At 40.9% G+C, this 21,432-nt stretch overlaps 1 protein-coding gene across 10 annotated transcripts in view; it reads right to left on the bottom strand.

Moving 5' to 3' along the window:
• Positions 1-21,432, bottom strand: part of FRYL (FRY like transcription coactivator) — a 155,817-nt gene that overhangs the window by 106,008 nt on the left and 28,377 nt on the right. The window contains exon 1 of one of the 10 annotated variants that reach the window (XM_048943372.1): positions 8,059-8,169. The exons of 8 other annotated variants lie outside the window; for them this stretch is intronic. In XM_048943372.1, coding sequence (XP_048799329.1) covers positions 8,059-8,134 — 76 coding nt within the window. In that variant the 5' untranslated portion in view covers positions 8,135-8,169. Of the gene's footprint in view, positions 1-3,555; positions 3,679-8,058; positions 8,170-21,432 lie in introns of those variants that run through there. One more of the 10 variants, XM_048943378.1, reaches the window with a different exon arrangement.

The raw sequence follows: 21,432 nt of genomic DNA, 5'->3' as shown, positions 1-21,432 counted from the left end.
ACATACATATGTCCAAATAATCCTTTGAACAGTACTACATTGGTATATGTTATAGAAACTTCTAAGAGTACAAACACTTTCCTTTCAGTTACCTTACACCATATTTATGAAAGCTGGTCTCACCTATACTGTTTTACCTAATGTAATTTTTTTTTAGTTTTTTTTTTTTTAGTTTAGGATATGGTTTGTTTTCTGTCCTGCAAAGGAATACTTACAGCATCAAGCACGCTTTCTGGTTGTTTTTGTCTGTTTAATTTACAGTTATTTAAGAAGAGAAAAAAGAAGAAAGACCTTGAAGTCTTTATCTTTTTTTTCCTCTTACCCATGCACTTCTGGCAGCAAATTTCTTTTCTTACCTTTTTTTTTCTTTTTTTTTTTTCTGATGAGAGTTCAAAAGGTAAGAACGTCCCTGCAAGCAGAACAACACAAGAGCCTACCTTAATATCCCTATTCAGTCTGTCACGAGTTCTTTTATCCCAAACAGCTATCCAAAAAACTTTGAGCTTCTCAGCCAGATCTCAGTACCACTGGGCTAGCTTCCTCCTTTTTCTTCTTTGCTGTCATAAAAATGAAGCCTCAGTTACCAGCCTGCCTTTTTTCCAGGACAAGACCCCATTTGTAGCTGAAAGAACAGTACAAATCTGGTGATGTTTGGCCCAACTGCTATGCCCCGCTGACAGCTGGCACAAACAAGATGTCAAAGAGAGAAAAGAGACAGGTTTCCACTGAGATGTCAGATGCTCTATTTCCTAAGCCTAACACCAGCTCTGCGTTAAGACCAGCTAAACTGATATTGAACAGTAACCCAAATGCACCAACACTTCACAAACAAGTCCTCAGATCAGGAATTCCTCCAAGTTCTAGCTCAGCACTAAAAACATTGGGATGATGAACAAGGAAGAAAATTACAATTCATAGAGCTACTTACACTGCTTTACACATTGTGATGCAATGTAATACCCATTAATTAGTTAGTTGACTTCCCAGTGTTCAAGGCACTAACACATCACATCTTTCTGGACCAGCACTGTGTTCTGTAGCAATAGGCTACAACGGATGTTTCACAAGTAATGAAAATACCCTACGCACATGGCAGCTGTGCCCAATGGGCAGAACCAGAGGAGTCATTTATGACACCTTTTCCTAGAATCAATTTGAGCAATTAACTACTTCTGGAACTTGAACGGATTGTTGAAGCAAGAAAGCTATAAATACTGCTGCTTTTAACAACAGTAAAATATTTCAGAAGCTCAAAAGGCTGTGTGGTTTGTTTATGTATTGTCTTCTTTTTATTTAAACTCTCAGAGCAGCCTACTTCTATATACACATAAGAGTAGCTCAGTTGGAACCACCTTCAAAGATCATCCAGTCCAACTGCCTGACCACTTCAGGGCTAACCAAAAGTTAAAGAACATTGCTGAGGGCATCACCCAAATGCCTACTGAACAGTGAACGCCACTGAAGCTACATAAATCTGAAAAAATGTACTCTTCCTCCTCTTTAGGTTATCAAATTCTTCATTCTTAGGAGAAGAATGAGAAAAGGTGAAAGAGTGAGGATTTTTGTTTTCAGCTATATGCTTGTTGTTTTCCAGTATGTTTTAAAGTATTATTTATTCAGTATTTACTCTGAAATGAGGAAAATTTGTCCTTACACATACTGTTTGCTTTTAACTATACTAATTTATGGCACCAAGTCTAAAGGGTGATGTAAATAATTAAAGAGTCATAAAAAAAATCCAATTCTGTAACTGTACTGAAGCATTTTCCAGTTATAAATAATTTAGTACTTCGACCATCTCCTTTTTTACTTCTTGATTGGTCCATAGTTTCTGGATTAGCCTAATAAGATTTATCAATACAAAGTCAATGATATAATTTGTTTCTATACCTTAATACCTCAATAATTAATATTCCAATGTTAAGCCATTAAAACAATGGAATTCTATGCCTTAACAATCTATTTTCTTCTTATTGCAGCCTGGCGGTTTATAATCCAAAATTATGTTTCATTAAATTTCCCTCCATTTTCTCCCCAGAACACAGGCAAAAATGTCAATCTTTTCTCACGACAGTAGCACAGGCACTAGGAGTGTCAGAGTTCAAACAACTCTTATTTAAAGCAGTGTGGCTCTATATACTTTAGCTTAGGGTACCTTTTTTATTTAGAATGGCCTTTTCCTCTTTAAGTTTATATTTACACTTTATTTTGCACTGTATCTAACTGAATTTAAAAGCTCCCTTTGACTACCACCATTATACTTTCTTAACACATAAGGAAGAATATATGCTTTCTTTTTTAAACAAGGGAAAACTGCAACTATATGCCAACAGGATATAATATAGCAAACACAATACTTCCGCTCCATAGCGTTCTGAAGATTTCAACCACTTTTCTAAATAAATACAGTGATCTCTTAAATACTATTAAATCTCCAGTGTCTGAACCTTTCTCCCTCCAATACAAAATCAGCAGAGCAAGAGTTGTTTGTTTTTTTTTTAAAGAAAAACTCAGCAGAAATGGGATATTTGATATGGGTTGCTGCAGTTGGTTTATCTGGAGCTTTCCTGAAGTTCATGCAGAGCACGCAGTTTATTCTAGCAATAGCAGCTGACAGAGGGGTTTGTATGTGGGGCACTTTTTCCTTTCAATAGCATTCTCTTCTGCAATCTGAATCATTACAAAATCCAGTTGAGTTACGGGTTTAGCAGAAGTATATTGTTTTAATAGAAAGAATGCCCTAAAGGAAAGCTCACTCTAGCATATCTATGCCTGATGAAAATAAATAATGCATGGCCCAACACATATCGTACTTACTACAATGCAAGCAACTTATTTAAAAATTTATATGAAGAACTACACATGGCATCATCTTCAAAGGAAATCATAATTCAAGGTTTTCCGTAAAACCATTTTTAAAAGGTCAAAATTAAGGCCCAAAATATTTCGTATCCACATCTACTTATGATTTCTAAAAATCTGGTCACATACCCTTCTCTGATGAGCCCCCAGACCCTTACGTCAAATCTACATCAAATTTCCATCAAGTTTTAAAGTACAGACTGTGGGCATCAAACAGATACAGCAAAGGACAGAAAATACACGCATCGATGTAAGTGTTCAGTGAAAGTTACGGAAAAAAAGATTCACACAGTCATGCAGAAATAAAATGAGCAAATATAAAGGAAGCTTGTGAGCAGCCCACATGGGAGCAAGGCTGCACAGCCCAGCTGAGCTGACGTAGCAGACGCTGAAAGAGGCAGTCACCATCATATTCATGGACAGCAGGCCCCGGCCTTTCCTGCACACCAGCCCATGCTCCATCCACCTTTGCCTCAACATAAGTCTCGTTTGGCTCATTAAATAAAAGAAAAACTTTCTCCAACATCTCAAGAAAATTTCTGCTGATCTAATGACCCAAATCCCCTCACTAAAAGGACGAGACAAGCACCACAGGTGGCAGTTCAGAAGGTGACATGGCTGCATAGCTGGACCAAAGCCCCTTTTGCGGGTTCAGACATGAGGTGAAACGCTGTCCTTGCTCATCCAGCTCACCTCTGCAACACCTAATAGAAACCAATTAGAAGCTTGACAGCTTGGAGACTTTCACTTAGGAGCATCCATTTTTCAGCTGTGGGTGGTACTGATGATTTGACTGGTTTGAATCATCTTACAGTCTAGCTCTCCTGCCAGCCTGTTTATTTACCTAAAAAAAAAAAAAAAAAAAAAAAAAAAAAAAAAAAATCCCTTTAAATAGTACTTGTTCTTGATATACAAGATTTTACTACACATCACATTAGTATCACTCCATTCAATTGAACATATTCCGGCTGTGCAAATGGCCATCATTAGAGGCCACCAAAGTTCACAAACAAGGCCAAATACTGAGGCTACATTGCATAATCCCTTTTCACTCAAAATGCAGAAATCAGTTCACATTTTATTGGGTGGTTAACCACTGCCATAACTTTGCTTTACCATGACAACTAACAGCCTGTGGCAAAGCCATTGTAAGCCTCTCGCTACGGTAAACAAACTCACTGCTGAAGCAGTACAGGGAACAGATCTGTAATTACATTTACTATCAGAAAACACAGTTAAATTGGAAACAAACCAGAATGTACAAAATCTGGTACCGCTTTCAAAACTTATCATAAATTTGAATTCATTTTTTATTTTGAAGTACCACTTTCCAGCATCCCAAAACCATTCGGGGAGATACAGTGATAGGAGAAATTGGTACATTCCTCAGACACAGTCTGTGGAGTTTCAGTATATGAGTACTTACTATCATGACTTTTTTAAGACACGGAGACAATTAACAAAACATTTTCTTCAGGAAGACTGAGCATTATTATTTGGGATGTTCAATGCTGGACAAATAAAGTTAATAACCTGCTCAATATTACTTAAAAAGACAACAAAAATGATCTCATGAAAATAAGATCTCTCTTGATAGTGAAATAGCAAGTTTTGCTATTGTAACATACACCTGCCATTAGAAATGCCTGCAGGTTTCCTGGGCTACCGCAGCTCACTACTGCCCCAAAGGACATTCTGGAGCAGAAGCAATCACGTAGCATCTCAAGATTCCTTTTTCCTCCTGTGCTTCATTTTTCTTTGCAGTCTAACAGTTACAGAGGAGGAAAGTAAAAATTTATCAGAGTGATGATTCTTGAAGTATTAACGAACTGTGCATGTATTGCTTTAAATAGCTCAATCCAGAAGCAAGCTGCAGCAGAAGCAACAAAGCTGCACTCCTGGCAAGTGCATGCCCAGCTCTGCAGTAGCCCTCAGCCATCTCCTCCCAAAGGACAGGGCCAACAACAGAACGTTTGTCCTACAGTTCCTCAGACGTTCCCTTCCTACACATATCCTTGTTAAGGCAATTTGAGGTGATGTCATCCTTCTCAGTTAAAGCACACCGTATCATCCGCCATGAAATGAAAAGCCACAGGGCAAAAATGTGCTTGTGAACACCAAACTTGTTCAATAGAGAGCTATTGGAGCAGTACCTCTCCTGAGAGCCAGAAGTCCATTTATTGTTGGTAGCAGAGAAAGCACGCTTCAATCAGGCAATCCTTGGGAATGAGAGCAGCCCTGAGCCCACGTTACCTCACCCCATCACCAGGCAGATGGCTCCAAGCTACCTGCCAGTGCTCAGCAGATGGAGCTCTGCTAACTCACCTCCATTCTGCCTTCTTTCATTTCTTTCTGGTTTTAGAACATATTTTCAAACACAGCTGTTGGACAGATCCATGCATGCCACAGCGTGGTTTGTACATTCCCAGGTTCCAGGAACTTTCACTCCTGAACCAAAGTGAGTAAACCAACACCAAGAATCCCATGAGCCACCTCCAACACAGAGACACCCCCTGAGTGCATGGACTTACTGTCAGACAGACACAGGGCAGACACCCTGCTCTGTTTGCTAAACAGACGCACCACAACAACTGCACAGGAACAAAAACCTGCGCCTTTGCTATCAGAAAAACAATGGATACTTTTTATCTCAATTTTCATTCTCTGGAAATAATTATTTACTTCTGAATTTGACAAGACGACCCTTGCGGCAGGTATTAGGAACGCGGAAGAGCTTGTAGGAAGCAGTAAGGGATGGTGCTCACCAGGCAGCTGACCACAAGCTCCAGAAATACATGCACAGCTGTCATGGAAATACACAACTCATCTCGGAGAAAGGCTACCCTTGCACACTGCTTCCCTTTGTAGGCAGCACTGCATTTGGCTTTGGAACATGTATACTGTACTACCAAAAGTACTGCTCATAGTATCCTAGTATCCACACCTCCATCAAACAAAGGGTTTGTGGACAAAATACGAGTGCTTGCTCATACCAGCTGATGTAAATAACTGTAACTACATTCCCTTCTGCTGCAGAACCAGAAACCTCAGAAGCATCACAGACTACAGCTACATCCTTCAATAAGCCAAACAGGACCTGTAACTTTAACATCACACGTTTTTTCACCTTTAGGACTCGGATGCATTATTATGACTACAACTCCTTAGATACAGAACCCAAAAACAACTCACATGAAGTCACCATTCCATCCATCACTGCAACAAACAATCCTTGGGCAGGAACACCCTCCCTACAGCGCTGGTTTAAAAGGCCACGCCTGACTCCCTTCAAAAAGAAGTAATGCCTAAAATTGTTGGCAGAGAGACAGCATTCTGAAACTAGGCCATACAAGTGTCACTTCATTGTTGTCAATGAAAGAAGAAAGATCAACTACAATAAAACCTCGGCCAGGCCAGCACTGCAGCAGCATTGTGCCAGCTAAGCAAGCCCTCAGCTGGGGTCTGCGGGAGCAGGACATGCTCTTTATGAGTGCTTATATAAATGTGTGCAAGCACGTGCACTCCTGCTCTGATATTCCTCGGTATACAGTGTTCTCAAGTTACTTAAAAATTCTTTAAGAAAACACAGGAGAAACCTTTCTTATGTAATCTCTCAGCAGATGCGAGTTTATTGAATTTCCAAGCACACGCTCAACATAAATATTACGTAACTCCTTGCTGTGCACACACTGCATCACTTGATTGGAAAATGTTTTAGGGGACAGAAAGCGAGCAGCCTGGGTGCGAGTTACAGCTCAGGGCTGTGCCCAGCTGCACACCACAGCAGCTGTAACCGTGCCCACTCACATGAGCAGAGCTACCACTGTGAGGAATGAGGGCTGAAGTGCAGCAACACAGCCCCTTCCCACTTCCTGGCAGGGCTGGGGAGCTGCTGCTCACACAGCAGAGGGCACAGGGGGAGCATGACACTGTAGTCACTCCTCACGTACCCTTTGTTAGCATCATTGCCCCGTCACAGCCAGCATTGCTGTCTGATCACGAGCCTGCAGTTTGCCTTATTGACACAGCACTTATTTAGCCAGCTACAGACTCAATTTGTTGCAACTGAATACATCCCATGTTCTGCTTCTAGTTAGAAATTATACACACTAGTAAAATTAACCTCAGGGATTCATGATCCTTTTCATGACATCTTCAACTCATACTGTAAAAGATATGCCTAAATTACAGTTATTTACAAGTAGGCAAGAATATCAGTTAAGTGCAGAGTAGAAAGAACCTGGAACAGCTAAACCCTAAGACATGCACTAACGCAGCAGAGGGATGTCAGCTTTGAAACACTCATGTTTGAGCTGTCAGCTTAGAGGTTGCCAGTCCAAAATGCAGATCTCAGCATCAGTGCCAGAAGCAAACCATGCCAGTGCTGCTGGGGCACACCGGGTGCCTGCACACCCCCAGCTGACGAACCGCTAATTTCTTACCAGTCATACTGAGCAGAATGCGTGTGGATCACAAACCTCAGCAGCTCCAGAGGAGTGCTCGTGAGGGCAAGCCTAGGGCAACACCTCACAGAGCTCACACACAGCTGAAACACAGGATGCCACCTACTTCAGCTGTTCTTTTGCTGTTACAAGGCACGGGTCGTTGGGAAACGTGTAGCCTGTCACCCCGTCACTCTATATCAGTCATGCTCAGGCAGCAGTGACCCTGCATGAGGGCTGTGGGTGGGGTGAGACAAGGGCAGCGTGGCTGCCCCTGCCCCCTGCCATGGCCCTCCTCAGCCTGAACGTCTCAGTGGGAGCCCAGAGCGAGATGCTCCGCTTGGGCAGCTCACAGCACAGCGTGCGCTTTCCGCAGCTGCAATGATCGCCCTGAGGCACAACCCCAGCACCCTTAGTATAGGGACAGAGGCTCCTGCTCCAGAAACACGCGGCAGGATTCACCCCAGCGCCTGCCGGCTGCCGCCTCGGGCAGCGAAGGACACGAGGAGCCTCATCAGCCCGGGATAACCGCGGCCCAAATTAGCGCCTCACACGCCCAAACTCCAAAGCCCGGTTACGTAAGGCCCGGCACACCGTACCCCGTCCCACGCGCCGGCCGGACGACCGGCACGCCTCGCCCCGGCACGGGACCGCCAAAACTGCCGTCACGGCTCGGCTCAGCTCCACGCGGCAACACGCAGAAGACGACCGACCCGGCGCGGGGCCGCGGCTCCAGGCGCAGCGCCGTACTTACCGCTGCCGCCGCTCCAGGACTTGAGCAGGGACTTGATGCTAATTTCGAAGAAGAGCGAGTCCTGCAGGCTGAGCATGGTGCCGGCTGCGGGCGGCAGCACCGCCAACCCGCCGCCGCCACCCGCGCCGCCGCCGCCGCCGCGCGCCCTCCTGCTGACGCAGGGCCCGGGGGGCGCGCGCTGACTGCGGAGGCGGGCGGCGGGCCGGGGGCGGGGCCGGGCGTACGCACCGGCGGGGGGCGCTCACCGCGGGACCCCTCCGTGCCGCCCCCGGCCCGGCTCCCGCAGAGAGGAACCGCGCTGCCACCGCGGTCCCTTCTCGGAAAGGGAAGGCGAGAGGCGGGGGCCACGCGCGCACGCTGCCGTAACTTCTCGCGGCTGCTTTCGGCCGGCCAACGAAAGGCCCCTTTCCAGCCCGTTCTCACCCTACCTCAAACCATACGGGAGTATGAAAAGCTGTCTGCGGTTTGCCGAGTTTTAAATACAACTTCCAACCCATGTAACAATTAGAGCATTAGATATGATCCCATTAAACGCTAAGCGCCAAGCACTGCTCCGTACAGCGCAGGAAGAGCCCAGCAGAACGGCGGCACCGCACACAGATCGCTGCAGCACCGGCTGCCCGCAGCAGGTGCGGGAGGGCCGCTGGCCGAGAAGTTGACTCACACACCGCAGTCCAGCTAAAATGCATCACACAGGAGCCCAGCACATGCTCCACTAAATCTGCTTTAAAGCCATCAAAAAACCCTGCAGCCCCTACGCTGTATGAGAAGTAAAGCAGCCGGGAGGATGGAGTCACACACACGGCCCCCTTCAAAGGTTGTCTGTAAGAATGGTGCACATCCCATACTTAAAAGCATTTTTATCTGCCATATAAATTGCTCAGTCCATGAGGCCTGCTTCTTATTGCACGCAGAGCGAGCACCACTTTAGGACGCTGCATCAACCTTTCTTTCACCACTCAATTCAGGTAATACTATCCAGCCTTGTGCCTCCCATTACCTCATACTCATTTTTCATCACCTCTCTTATAAGTGCATTCAGAGTTATACTTCAAGCATTTCATTCTTCTCTTACTAAATAAGAAAAGAAGAGTTTGTATTTCATTATTAGTGAGATATAAAGGTCAAATTTTGGAACTGGCTGATGAACTTCACCACTAATTTGAAAGGCTGTATTAATTATGGTTAGTCTCTGACTGCCTTTAACACTGGGCTACAGAGAGTTCTTCAAAGAGGGCCTTGTTAACAGCACACATTCCAAAATCATGAGCCAACTCTCCCGGCACCTCAAAAATAATGACTTTTTAAAATACACTCTGGGTTCTTTGTACTTGCACCACCACCACTAAGCTTTTATTCTGTAAATTATTAGCACCAGAAACTTAATAAAAAACAATCACTAATCCCAGTGTTCCACCTCCCAGAGCCCTGTTAAGAAGAGCTGCCAGTGGTTCTGCATAGCGGTGTTTTAAGAGTGAATGGAAGTCAGAAAATATATTTCAGATTGTGCATTTGTCTGCGATAACAGTGTGCGTGCTCAAGCAAGTTATATAGCCTTCCCCCATGGCACCTGATTACTTCTGGTAGGTGTTCTCCTCAAGGAAAATAACAATTACTTTTAAATGCAGTTAGCTCACCATTAGCCCATTAAGAACTTCTAAGATGCTAAGAGTACTTTTGTACTTGTACGTACAAAGAAGCATAAGCTTTCCCAGATACTTCAATAGAGAGACTGAACGCTGGGAATACTCAATATTAGAAACAAAAACATTGAAAATAAATATGTCTTAAGGCTATATACATATGACATATCCATATACATTTGACAAGAGGGGAAACACATCTGTCAGTATCAGCAATATCACAAGCACCCACTGCGATAAGCACGATCGCGTTATCACTTTTACAAGCCTTCTAACATTTTCTCTTCTTCACAACCTCAACTTCTATGTTCTTTATTATCAAAGGTGTATAGATGACAACTACTGCAACTTTGGACTTTATGGTTTCTGTTTAGCCAGTGAGTTAATATACCCACTATAAAGTAGAATAAGATTTCAAGATAAATCACAAAATTTAAGATGTAACATTTATTTTACTTTTAACCGAATGAATCCGAACAGTAGAAGCAAAGAAAAACATGTATTAAAAGCCCCTGAACCTTGCCAAGAACAGACAAGGCTAATTCACTGAACAGAGCCCAATAAAACTCATTGTGTAGAGTTACGAGATATCATCATTATGCATTTCAAAACTGTGCAAGAAAACGTTATTTACAGCATCTCAAAACTGTGCAAGAAAATGTTATTTACAGCATCAATTCCTTTTATGATTTTTTTTTTTTTTTTTTTAAGAGGAAAATTAAACAGACTTCTGGCCAGGAAATTACAATGTGTCTAAAACTGAGAGCAACAAGCATGTCTACTGTGTGTCTAGAAACATGTATCACTTTGTCATAAATACATGGGAAGTCTTCCATAAGATACTTGGCCCACTACTTTATTACCTAGAGAGAAGATGGAAAAAGAGAGCAACTTTTATTTAACTAGGAGGCAAGAGCTTTGAACTGGAGCTGTTTCATGTAAGAAAAACAAATCAAAAAGAAATCCTCAACAAAATAAGGATATTGCTTGGCTGGAATTAGGAGTTCCATACAAAGTAGCAATTCACATGATTGCAATAAATGCATAGTTTATACACTGGTTCTGAAGTTTGCTAACCATTTGATACTGCACCAGTCATAATTTTCATTACTAAGAAGAGCAGACTACTATAAAAATCAGCAAATGTCTCTGATATTTTCTCAAGACTCAAGGTGAGGCATACCAGTGAATGAGCACATTGACGCCAGTATGTTCTTTAAAGGAGAAGAATATGACTGCAGAAGTGCTAAGCAGAAGTACTCTATCAGCAACACAAGCTGTTTGCACTCCACTGGAATAACTAATGCCAGCATCAGTTCACACCTTGCTCTTGTTCAGATACAAAAACGTTTCAGCAAAGAGGATGGCTAGAAGCAAACTGCTAGAAGCTGAGCCACTTCAGCAACACGTCTGCTGACTTCAGGCTGGAAACAACCCCATTCATACATTATGAAGTTCCCATGCAGTAAGCCCACAAGGTCTATGAAGTATTAGAGCATTCATTTGTGGTACTACTCTACTGTTCGTGCACAGCACACTCAAAGTGCTGAACTGAATTCCTGTTTCAAGAGGGTATACCTTACAGGTGTACTATTCAAAACAAGAAAAGAGTATGTGTGTTTTACAACCAGTACTTAAAACACAGAAGAACTGTTTGGGGTGTTGCAAGCAGTATAGGATCCAAGCAGTATGAAAGACCAGACACTTATGCTACTGTCAGATAACAAAAGTTTCAAACTTCTTTTATTCATTGAGTTCAAAATTTTAATAAAAACCATCTCTGGAGATATCAATATACTGGGACCAATTCATTTACTAAAAATGTGTATGCAAAGGGGGTATACAGCTTGCCTTTAATAGAGCAGCATTATGCCATTTTCTTGGAGCTACCTGGCAAAATTGCTAGCAAACATTTTGAATAACATAAACATACAAAAAATAAGCACAGCATCTAATAGTTGTTATTTCTGCAGCTGTCAAAGCTCTGACTTGCGGTAAAGATCAGGATGCAAGACAAAAATCACATGTTCTCTTAGTATATAGGTAATATATATATATATACGTATACAATAATATTATATGGTTTACAGCATTGCTTCAGCCTCATCCCCATACTGTTAACAGCGAGGATGGCAGAGATAACAGAATGTGATTTCTCTGCTTTCCCTTCCACAAAGTCACCTGCATTAATCATCCCAGCATAAATATTTCATTTTAAAAATACAGCTAAAGCCATTCTTTTAAGTTGCATTAAAAAAAAAAAAAAAATGAGAAGACAGTGTTGCTTCCAAGTTTCTTTGAGGTTTCCAGCCCTACTACATTCAACTTCAGGATGATACAGACTGACAGAAAATGCATAAAGACTAAACTACAAATAGTATTTCCTATTTAAAGTCAGTTACAACTACAAGTTTCCCAACCAGGTCAGGAAGGACACTGAAGATGCACAGATTTCTGACCAAACACAGCTGTTGAATGAGATCAAAGAGGATACTGTTAATATTTAACTTTTCCAGTAAGCAGAAGTCCATGTTCGTTACTGTAAAACACCTATATTTATTACAGTAATCCTATCTTCAACCTTCCCTGTCTCCAAACTTAAAAAAAAAAAAAAAAAATCCTGAAAAATCAGACTGCTTTTCAAGCAGTTTAACAAAGAGTTTACCGACTTTGCAAAGGCTTTCACTAAATAGATTTCACTCTGGCCGTTCTTGAGAAATCAGGCTTTCCAGATCACTGAACAAGGAAGCAAATCAGTAATGAAAAGTTGCAGCGCTTCAGAAAAACCCAGCAGGCAGTTCTGAGATGTTAACTAATCTCTCTCAAAGAGAAAACACAACAGGTGAAGCAATACACAAAGCCATAGCTGTTACCATATTTCATATATTTAACAAATCCAAGTTTCATGATTTTCATGGTCATCTTTGCTGTTAAAAATGTACAGAACCCCAGAGTTTCTACTGCCTCCCAGATGCTCAATTTTCACTTTTCACAACCACAAAATAAACTTTAAAAGGTACAGACTGACTGGTATGGTTCTGCATCAAACCACCAGGAATAGCTGCCTGAAAATGTGCTGAAGGTTCTATAACATGCCAGTCTTCTTACTGTGCTTCAGCAGGAGTATACCAATGCACTGCTTTTGGAGAACTAGCATTCAAGTTTTCACCAACCCTTTTAAATGAAAACTGGGAACAGTTTTGAGACTACACTGAAAATCCCTGCTTAGTTGCTGGGCATTTAAATAGATAGAGCAGGGAAAGGCTTAACTCTGTTACCCTACAAGGCCTGAGGACAACTGTTAGGAATCAGTTATGTTTCTATTTTTGTTGCTCCTCCCAAGCTGCTAAAAGTCTGTGCCACTTCTACAGCAAACATCTTATTTGCATTATGGAAATACAGAAAGTATTGAGGGAAAAGCAAACAAACAAACAAACAATGAAAAACATATAAATAAACTCGGGACTCATCCAGAAGTTTTCGTGGTTTGCTTTTTTGTTTGTTGGTTAAGTATTAGTAATCAGAGTAAAGTCCCAATTTCCTAGGGCTCACAAGAGCAACAGTGTTCTCTAACGCAGGCTGCAGGATACAGCAAGTTGTTCCACCTTTGCCACAGAGATGAGTGTTGGCAGGCCCTGAAGAGCTGCTCTGGGTGTCCCTGCTAAGGCTGCTCACCTGCATGAGTGCACCAGCTCCAGGCAGTGCCACACAGGGCACGTTGGCCCAAGAGGCTGCACAGCTGGCAGGGCTGAGGCAGTGCCCACACACACGAGGTGAGGGCTTTGGGAGCTCTGCTTGGAAACAGCAGAGACAGCAAGGCCAAAGCACAGGCAACCAGTTTTCTCTTCATGTTTTAAATCCATGAAAATGCCACTATTAATGTTTTAATTACCAGGCAGGAGCATAAGGAGCTCTGCTCGTCAATATTACATAAAAATATAAATAAAGTCACTAATACAGCATTCTTCTTAATTAAACCAAAATAGCACATTTCCTCACTCCAAAGGCACACTGCTGAATTACAGTGCATAATTACAGTGCATTTTTTAAGGCAGGATTCAAGCATTTAAGCATTTTTAAGGCTAACTATTACAGCTTTCCCATACCACTGAAACACCAGATGATCTTGCAGCACTGTGAAGCAGCAGTACAAACCAGAAACTCTTAGGACTGAGAAAAAGGTAACTAACAGATCTGAGAGTTAAACTGATTTGAGAGTTAAAATTAACAGAATTTGTACAAGATACTATTTCTATACCTTTCACCTTCCTGCTTTATGGAAAAGCAAGAAAAGAAACAAAAAATCAGAAAGGGACAAAATGGGAAACAACAACAAACCCAAAAGCGCAGCTGAACGCAACAGTTGGATCCTAATCTCACCTAACAAACACTAAAAGTTTACAACAAAGCCACTGTTGTCTGGAAGTTCTGCAAACAGTCCACGGCACAAAGTCCTCTGCAAGGCCCCAGCCGGAGCGGTACAATATAGCCTCTATAAGCAAGATGCATCTGGCACCTGTGCCCAACGCTGGGTGAGGCCCCGCGGCAGCTCTGAAGCTTATCGCCTTATCAGAAGCCCTGCGCACTGCTCCCTGTGTGCTCACCTGTGGCTGGTGTGACACAGCAAATGGGAAAGGACAGCACCAGCACCCCACTGCCATCTCTGCTAGCGTACAGAAAGTGCGCAACTGGCATTGAGTGGCCAAAACGTATTCAAGACAAGTGGAAAACATCCTGAAGACGTTTTTCATTCATGGAACTGGCTGCTCTGTCAATCGCGTTATTTCTCAATGGAGATTTAGCCAAACACCACCTTGTAATTGACATTAATGTGCTAGCTTTCTAAAAACACAGCCTACCCATGAATGTATGTGGCATAATTACATCAACTTCTGGGCAAATTAAAATATTCACTTCTGCAATACCTCTTCCACAGAACAATAATTTATTCTTCGGCTCAGATTTCCATAAAATAAAAGCATCTTTAAATCATCTCTCACCAGCAGAAAACAACATGCTGGAGAATGCAGTGTTTTTAGAACATGTTACCAGCTGCTCGTTTTTCTGTTCTTCCTGCTTACCTTTTTCCTGCTTTCAAGTTAAAAAATACTTTAAAATCAAAAGCATTCTTCTTCATCCAGTCATATTCCCAAAGAAATAACAAAAAAAAGGTTCACCCCAGTGCACCTTAAAGATGCAAAGAGACAATACATGAGGTTTGGAGTCAGTGTCTAACATCACTGTGCAACAGCATCCTCTTGGTTAAAAATAAATAAATAAGCAGCAACAACAAAACACGACGATGATGAAATTTCTGCAAGCTCCATTTGCCAGACTGCTCTTGTCAGTAAGCAGCTAGCATTAAGGGACTACAGAATTAAAATTAATTACACAGAATCATTCTGTAAGGGGCATCCCAGAGCTTATGAAGTGAGAGCAAGCCAAGTCCTGCACAGCTGCAACATCTTACAGGAACTGGCTGCACTCAGGAACTTCATATCTTTACAGAGTACCATTGCTGAAAGGATCGGGCTTTCTGAAAACCACTCCCCGTTAGCTTTCCTCCTCAAATCAGTAGCATACCAGGATTTCTCCTAAAAGTATCCTTCCTTTACGCACATACCCAGCAAAAACTTTAGACTTAAGAGTAAGCCAGCCCAGAAAAATAGACCTGTGAGGGGTTTCTGTTTACAGGGACCTGTTGTAACTTGGCAAGGAGAAACAAGATGCATTTGGAATAAACAGATGAGACCATGAGCACTACTTCCCAAATCACAGGTATTCCTCACTAACACTTAAAAATTGAGAAAAATATACTCCTAACTGGAAAATGTACTCGTGACTTGCTTCAAGGGCAACTGAACCCAGTGCTTTCACAGGCACGAAGAACATCATTTACTGAAAGAGGAAAGCCTTTGAAATCAGCCATTTATCAGATGAAATACTTTAAATTATTTTCTGTTAGTTTGGACCCACATAACACTTTTCAGAGGAAAAACATATAAACTTTGCAATTACGGAACAAAGAGCATTCTATTATTTAAAAGCTTAAAAAAAAAGAACAAACCAGTAATGTGGAAGGCTACAAATCAAGACAGTAGGCTAGCAGAAGTAAAGCCAGCTGAAATGGCCCAGGGCCACCAGAAGGATTGATGTATTATTGAGGGAAGTCATGCAATTGTCCCCCTCTGCTTTGCCCTTGTAGGCCCCATCTGGAGAACTGCATCCAAGTCTGGAGGTCCCAGCACAAGAAAGATGCAGTGCTGTGGGAGCAGGCCTACAGGAGGGCTACTCATAGGGGCTGAATTTAAGTCTGCACTGCTGATATCACTGCTATGTAATCTCTATAGGTAAGTGCCGATTTCATCCTGCTGGTAAATACTCCACTGACCTTGGAGAGTTATAGGAGCATCGTTCTGGATTTTTAAACACAGTGAAATTTTAATGTATTTTAAAGGAAAATTGTTTTATATTTAATGCCTCTGTAAAATACAATTTTTATTACGTATGCTATCCGTCCTTTACAGATTCTACCCTGGGGTTGGGAAGACACACAGAACAGCTACTCCAAAAGTAACGCCTATTACTTTATTATGTTGACCCATGATACCAGAGGCAGATGTAGGTGATACGGCAAAAGGGGCTGAACCTTCCCATTAATTTCCTATTGCATTCTGTTGCCAGGAGACCAATGGCAGCAGAGGGGCAATCAAACAAAACAGCAGCTGACACTGAAATGCATATGAAGCAAAAGCTGAATTACTTCATGCAGAAAAAATTGCATCCACTGACGTTCACCAACACTTGCTGAATGTTTATAAAGACCAAACAGTGCATGTGAGCACAATGAAGTGGTGGTTCACCTCCACTAGGTGCCATTTGTTACAAGCATAACACGCAGGCTCTTGTTCATTCTTGGTGAAAATGCACAGCTAACGGTGGGGACTATTTGAAAAAAAATCTGCTTTGCAGCTGAGAATTTGCTCTATCAAGCAGTATTATCGTGCTATCTGAATCTGTTGTAGCTTTCAACCGTCTTGGTGAAAAGTAATTTCAGACTAATTAGGGAAAGATGTTTTTGCTATATTGAAACAACTCCCCTTTTAATTGCATTATCCTGAAGAGCTAGTCTAAAGAAAACATTTTTAAGAATATTTGCAGCATAACATAGCTTTGGTTTTGTTTTAACTCAATTGAAGGGGCTTCTCATTACTTTTTCAATTTAAATATTTCTTGCAGAACAGAAAGAAAAAGAGAAGGAAAGAAAACAGCTTGAACATCAGGATTGTTGATCTTCATTTCCTAAACCTGCTGTTGGTTCATTCTCGTAGCACTCTGGTATGGTGCCTGTCAGTTGGTACTGGGAGGGAAGGATGGCTACCTGTTGGTTTAGCAAGTTGAACCATCCCCCACTTAGACCTAGGCACACCTAGGTGTGCACCAGGAACACCATAGATGAATATATAGTACAACTATACAGATGGAAGAGTACAATCTCCTTTTTAAAGCAGTGAGCCATTACATTGGTTCAGCTGTCAAATAGAACTACAGTAACACTTAAGCTTCAGAAAACCTTTTAAGAGCCTCAAGGCCAGAAAACAATGTATTATAAGATCAGTGCAATGTATTACTGGTATTACCTTTGCATTGAAAACAATGCAGAGTTAATCTATGATAGCATATAAAAAAACGTGTAAACACTGTTCACTGTATGTCAGAGGAAGACATTACATCCTCATTAAATCTATATAAGTACCTTTAGGTATGAAGAAACAGCCTTTCAGATATACTTCTGAGTCATTCTGACACTAATCTTGAAGGAAGAAGAAAGTCAAAACTACTGTGTTGTTCTTTGGAATGATGTAAAGAGTTTGGTAAGGAAAGAAAAACAAAAACACACTCGAGGAAATGAGGAGTATTATCCATTATTTATCCGCTGTGAATTCATCCATGCTCATTATTCAGATGAAACAGAGTCAACTGTGCTAAAAGTGTATTAGGTGTACAGCCAAGTATGCAACAAAAGATTCAGGTCTGTTTTAAAAGGCATGCTGTATAGTTCTAAACTTTATTACAGTCCATTATTGATTCAGTCCTAAGCAAACGCCCTACTTAAACATTCACTCAGTGGTAGGAATTACAGAGTCGTTTGTATCTGCTTTTAAGTACTAATATGAAAAAGGGATCATCACCACACCTAAAATAAAGCTCTGGAGAGATGCTTATGATCCTACTTATTTAAAATATTTAAAAGTTCATTTTCCACAGATTGATCTATTAAAAACAGGTGGCATCCAGAAGGTGACTGCCACCTGCAATGGCCAGCCATGCAGTGCTGTCCCCACTCCTGACCAAAGAGGCCTCTGATCAGTTGATTCACCTCAAAAACATACATTAAACAACAGGATACATTAAAAATAAATAAAAATTCCTTGTTGTGCTGCAAAAGGCTTCAAGACAAGGCTCCAGAGGCCCTTAAGAAATGTTCCATATTACTTCTCATGGAAAATATACGTAGAAGAATTTCCTGGGGCATTACTCAAGCAAAACAATGCTATCTACAACGATAAGAGAACAGGAGAGAGGTTTAGAGATTTTTATGTAAATAGCATTCTGGATCCCAAGCAGTATTACCAAACAGTCTCACTGTAAACAAGACACAAACAGAGAATGAAGGGAAGAAGGACAAAACAGCAGTGGAGCTCAGTTGCCTACTAACCAATCTAGCACCAACAGAAATTCAGAACATGGATCCCAAACCCAACTTTTATTCCAGATAGATGCTTCCTAGACATCCTCTGCTGTCTGGGACTGCTCAGGGCATCACCAGAGAGCCAACACAGGGATGCTGCTCAGGGGCAGTCCACATCTACCCAGCTGCTGCTGTTAGTCCCTTGAAGAAGATACTCTCCGCTGCTCATTTCTTTACTACCAACAGTTTATTTCTGCCTCTTTAGCAGAGGCATTTGAAGGGAAACAAGATTGATGCTTGCAGGAGACATTTTCCATACACAGAAATGATGTGGACACGAAGCAGTGAGAACACTTGCTCACCAACAAATTCAAAAGTTTTGGGGTGGTTACTGCAGATTTGACTCGAGCAGCTTGTCATAACATCTGTTCCTCAGCTGCCCTGCCTTACAACCCAGTCCTGAAGTGAGCACATCACATGCTGCAGGTACAGCTGTTACGAGCCCACCTGCACAGAGCAGCCAGAGCAGTCACCTTCCTTAACAGTGCAACAGGGAGAATATGAAAACGTTGACAGATGCATGTCTGCACATGTACATGTCTGCATGTATTTTTTGTAATCATCTATATGAGAATACCTTCTCTAGATTCCCTCTTTGATGCTAATTGTACCTTTCTGTAGAGAGACTATTGCAACAAAGTTTTTAAATGGAGAACTCTTAAATGCTACTGCAAATTTAGAACTGCCTGTACTTTTACCACTACCGTTTACATGTTGTTACACATACAATCATATGCAAATACTTCAAGTAAAATTTTTTTCCAGTTCCACAAAACCAACAAATTTCAAAAGACAGCTATGAAAGATTTTGAAAAAGTTCTTGAAAGCATTCTGACAGATGCTATGTATCGTTTTAAAAGATACATATTCACAGAGCACAGATAAATTTATAAGCCCTTGCTTTTTGCTATAAGCCGAAGTACAAGCCAATTCAGTTCATGTTTTGGACTGCAATACTAATATGCCTTAATCTAGAAAGAAAGAATTCATCTTTTGAGTTCCATACAAAATCCTTAAGTCAGATACACGCTGCCAAGTTTTTTGTTTTTTGTTTTTTTTTTGTTATTGTTGTTGCTCTTCTGTTGTTGCTTTTAACAACCTCCTAGTAGTTACCAGACTCCAAATTTCAGCTAGATTCCTATTCATACAAAAACATTCCTAAGTAAAAAAACAAAAGGTACGGGAGGGGGAAAAAAAGCATAAAACACCACCATCACCAAAAGAAACTCAAATTCAACTGTACCGACTGAACAACAAAATTTAGCTTTAATCAAGCTCCCAAACAATATCAATATACTAAATTCTGTGGTGCAAAACCACCAACTCTGCTGACACTAAGCAACCATTTACAATTCATTTCTTTTTAATCATTCTCCTGCTTTGTTACCTGTTCCGTTGTCACCTGCCGCCTGCTGCACACCCAGCTGGTAAACACTGCAGTTCTTTTGCTCTATTCTAGAAGAGCAGTTCATTCCATTACCAAGATACAAAAATAGAAATAAGCAGATAATTTAAAGAGGATTCAGCTACTATCTGCTATGGTAAAAGCATGATCCCAGGACAGACTAAGTCTGCATTTTGCACATGTTGACATCACGCTATTAGATGACAGTGGTCAGAAACTACTGATGGGTAGAAATTCCTCTCTTGAATGACCTTTTGACAAATACTTAACGAGCAGGAAAGGAAAAGTCACCTTCAACTATAGGATTGGTGTGTTGTTTATTATACTCATTCACTCAGCTATCAAGAAAACTGTTGAACAAGGTTAGATGGAAGCGTCTGTTTTGAATACAAGCTTCAGCTACAGCATTTCGTTTTAGGTTGGCACAAAGACAACTCTGAGTGTTCTTAAATTATAACTGAAGTTATAACATTTGAAATAAAATATAATGCATACTTTTAAGTATCAAAGAATACCATACTGTAGCATAAAAGCAAAATTGGCAAGATATGCCTATGGAGATATTTAAGATGCGCACTTCACAGTGATACACAACTTTAAATCTTATTGCTGTATAGCATTTAAAGCCAAACATAGGCTCAAACATGACTAAAAGAACACGAGTTTCTAATCAGAGTTGTCAATCATATAGGCTACAGCCATTTTAACAGACCTTGTTCTGCACAAAGCCTTCAACAGTCCACATATTTATTATTCATTCCAATACGCTACACAAATTGTTCCTGCCTGTAAATTAAAACTGTCCCAGCTTTCTTCAACTGCTGATGTTAAGTGTCTGACACATTTAAACATATAACATTTATATTACAACCAGAAAAGCTAAGAAAAGTGTAAGGAAATTAATTCCATAGTTTAGACTAAGTTCACCACTCAACAGGATGAGTGCCACCACCTCCCATGTTTGCAGTTAGACACGTAAACATTTCAAGCCATACTAATTCATAAAAATAGCCACCATATAACAAAGGGTACAAACAGCCATCAGAATCCAAGACCATAAAGCATCTATAATATACTTGCATTTGACCTTTGGCTAAAAATGAAGTAAAACTAGATCTTCCACTGCAACTCAGCTGAACTGTCTGAAAAAGAAACATTAACTAACTCTTTGAGTTAAAACTCACTGTCATTTTCCTACCTGTAAAGGCCTAAATACTACAAGTCTACTAATCACAATACAATAACTACTACTTAATACGGGCAAAACGGCCCATGATCCTTAATCAAAAATTCTATAAACATATTTATACCAAGTCTGAAATCTTCAAAACACTAAAAAAAAAAAAAAGGAAAGCATAAACATTTTTGAAATGTAAAAAAAAGAAAAAAGAAAAAAAAAAAAGAAAAAAAGAAAAAAAAAAGAAAAAAAAAGAAAAAAAAAAGAAAAAAAAGAAAAAAAAAGAAAAAACCTCTTAAAAGAAACACCTCAGAATAAATGGGATTTCAGAAACAGGGAGAAAAGCTGGCACAGAACTCGAATCCTGCACAGCAGATGTATATCTGTCCAGCACACC

This window comes from Lagopus muta, chromosome 4 (genome assembly GCF_023343835.1).
Source record: "Lagopus muta isolate bLagMut1 chromosome 4, bLagMut1 primary, whole genome shotgun sequence".
Lineage (NCBI taxonomy): Eukaryota > Metazoa > Chordata > Aves > Galliformes > Phasianidae > Lagopus > Lagopus muta.
Note: the sequence above shows the minus strand (reverse complement) of the source record. Positions and strands in the feature narration are given on the sequence as shown.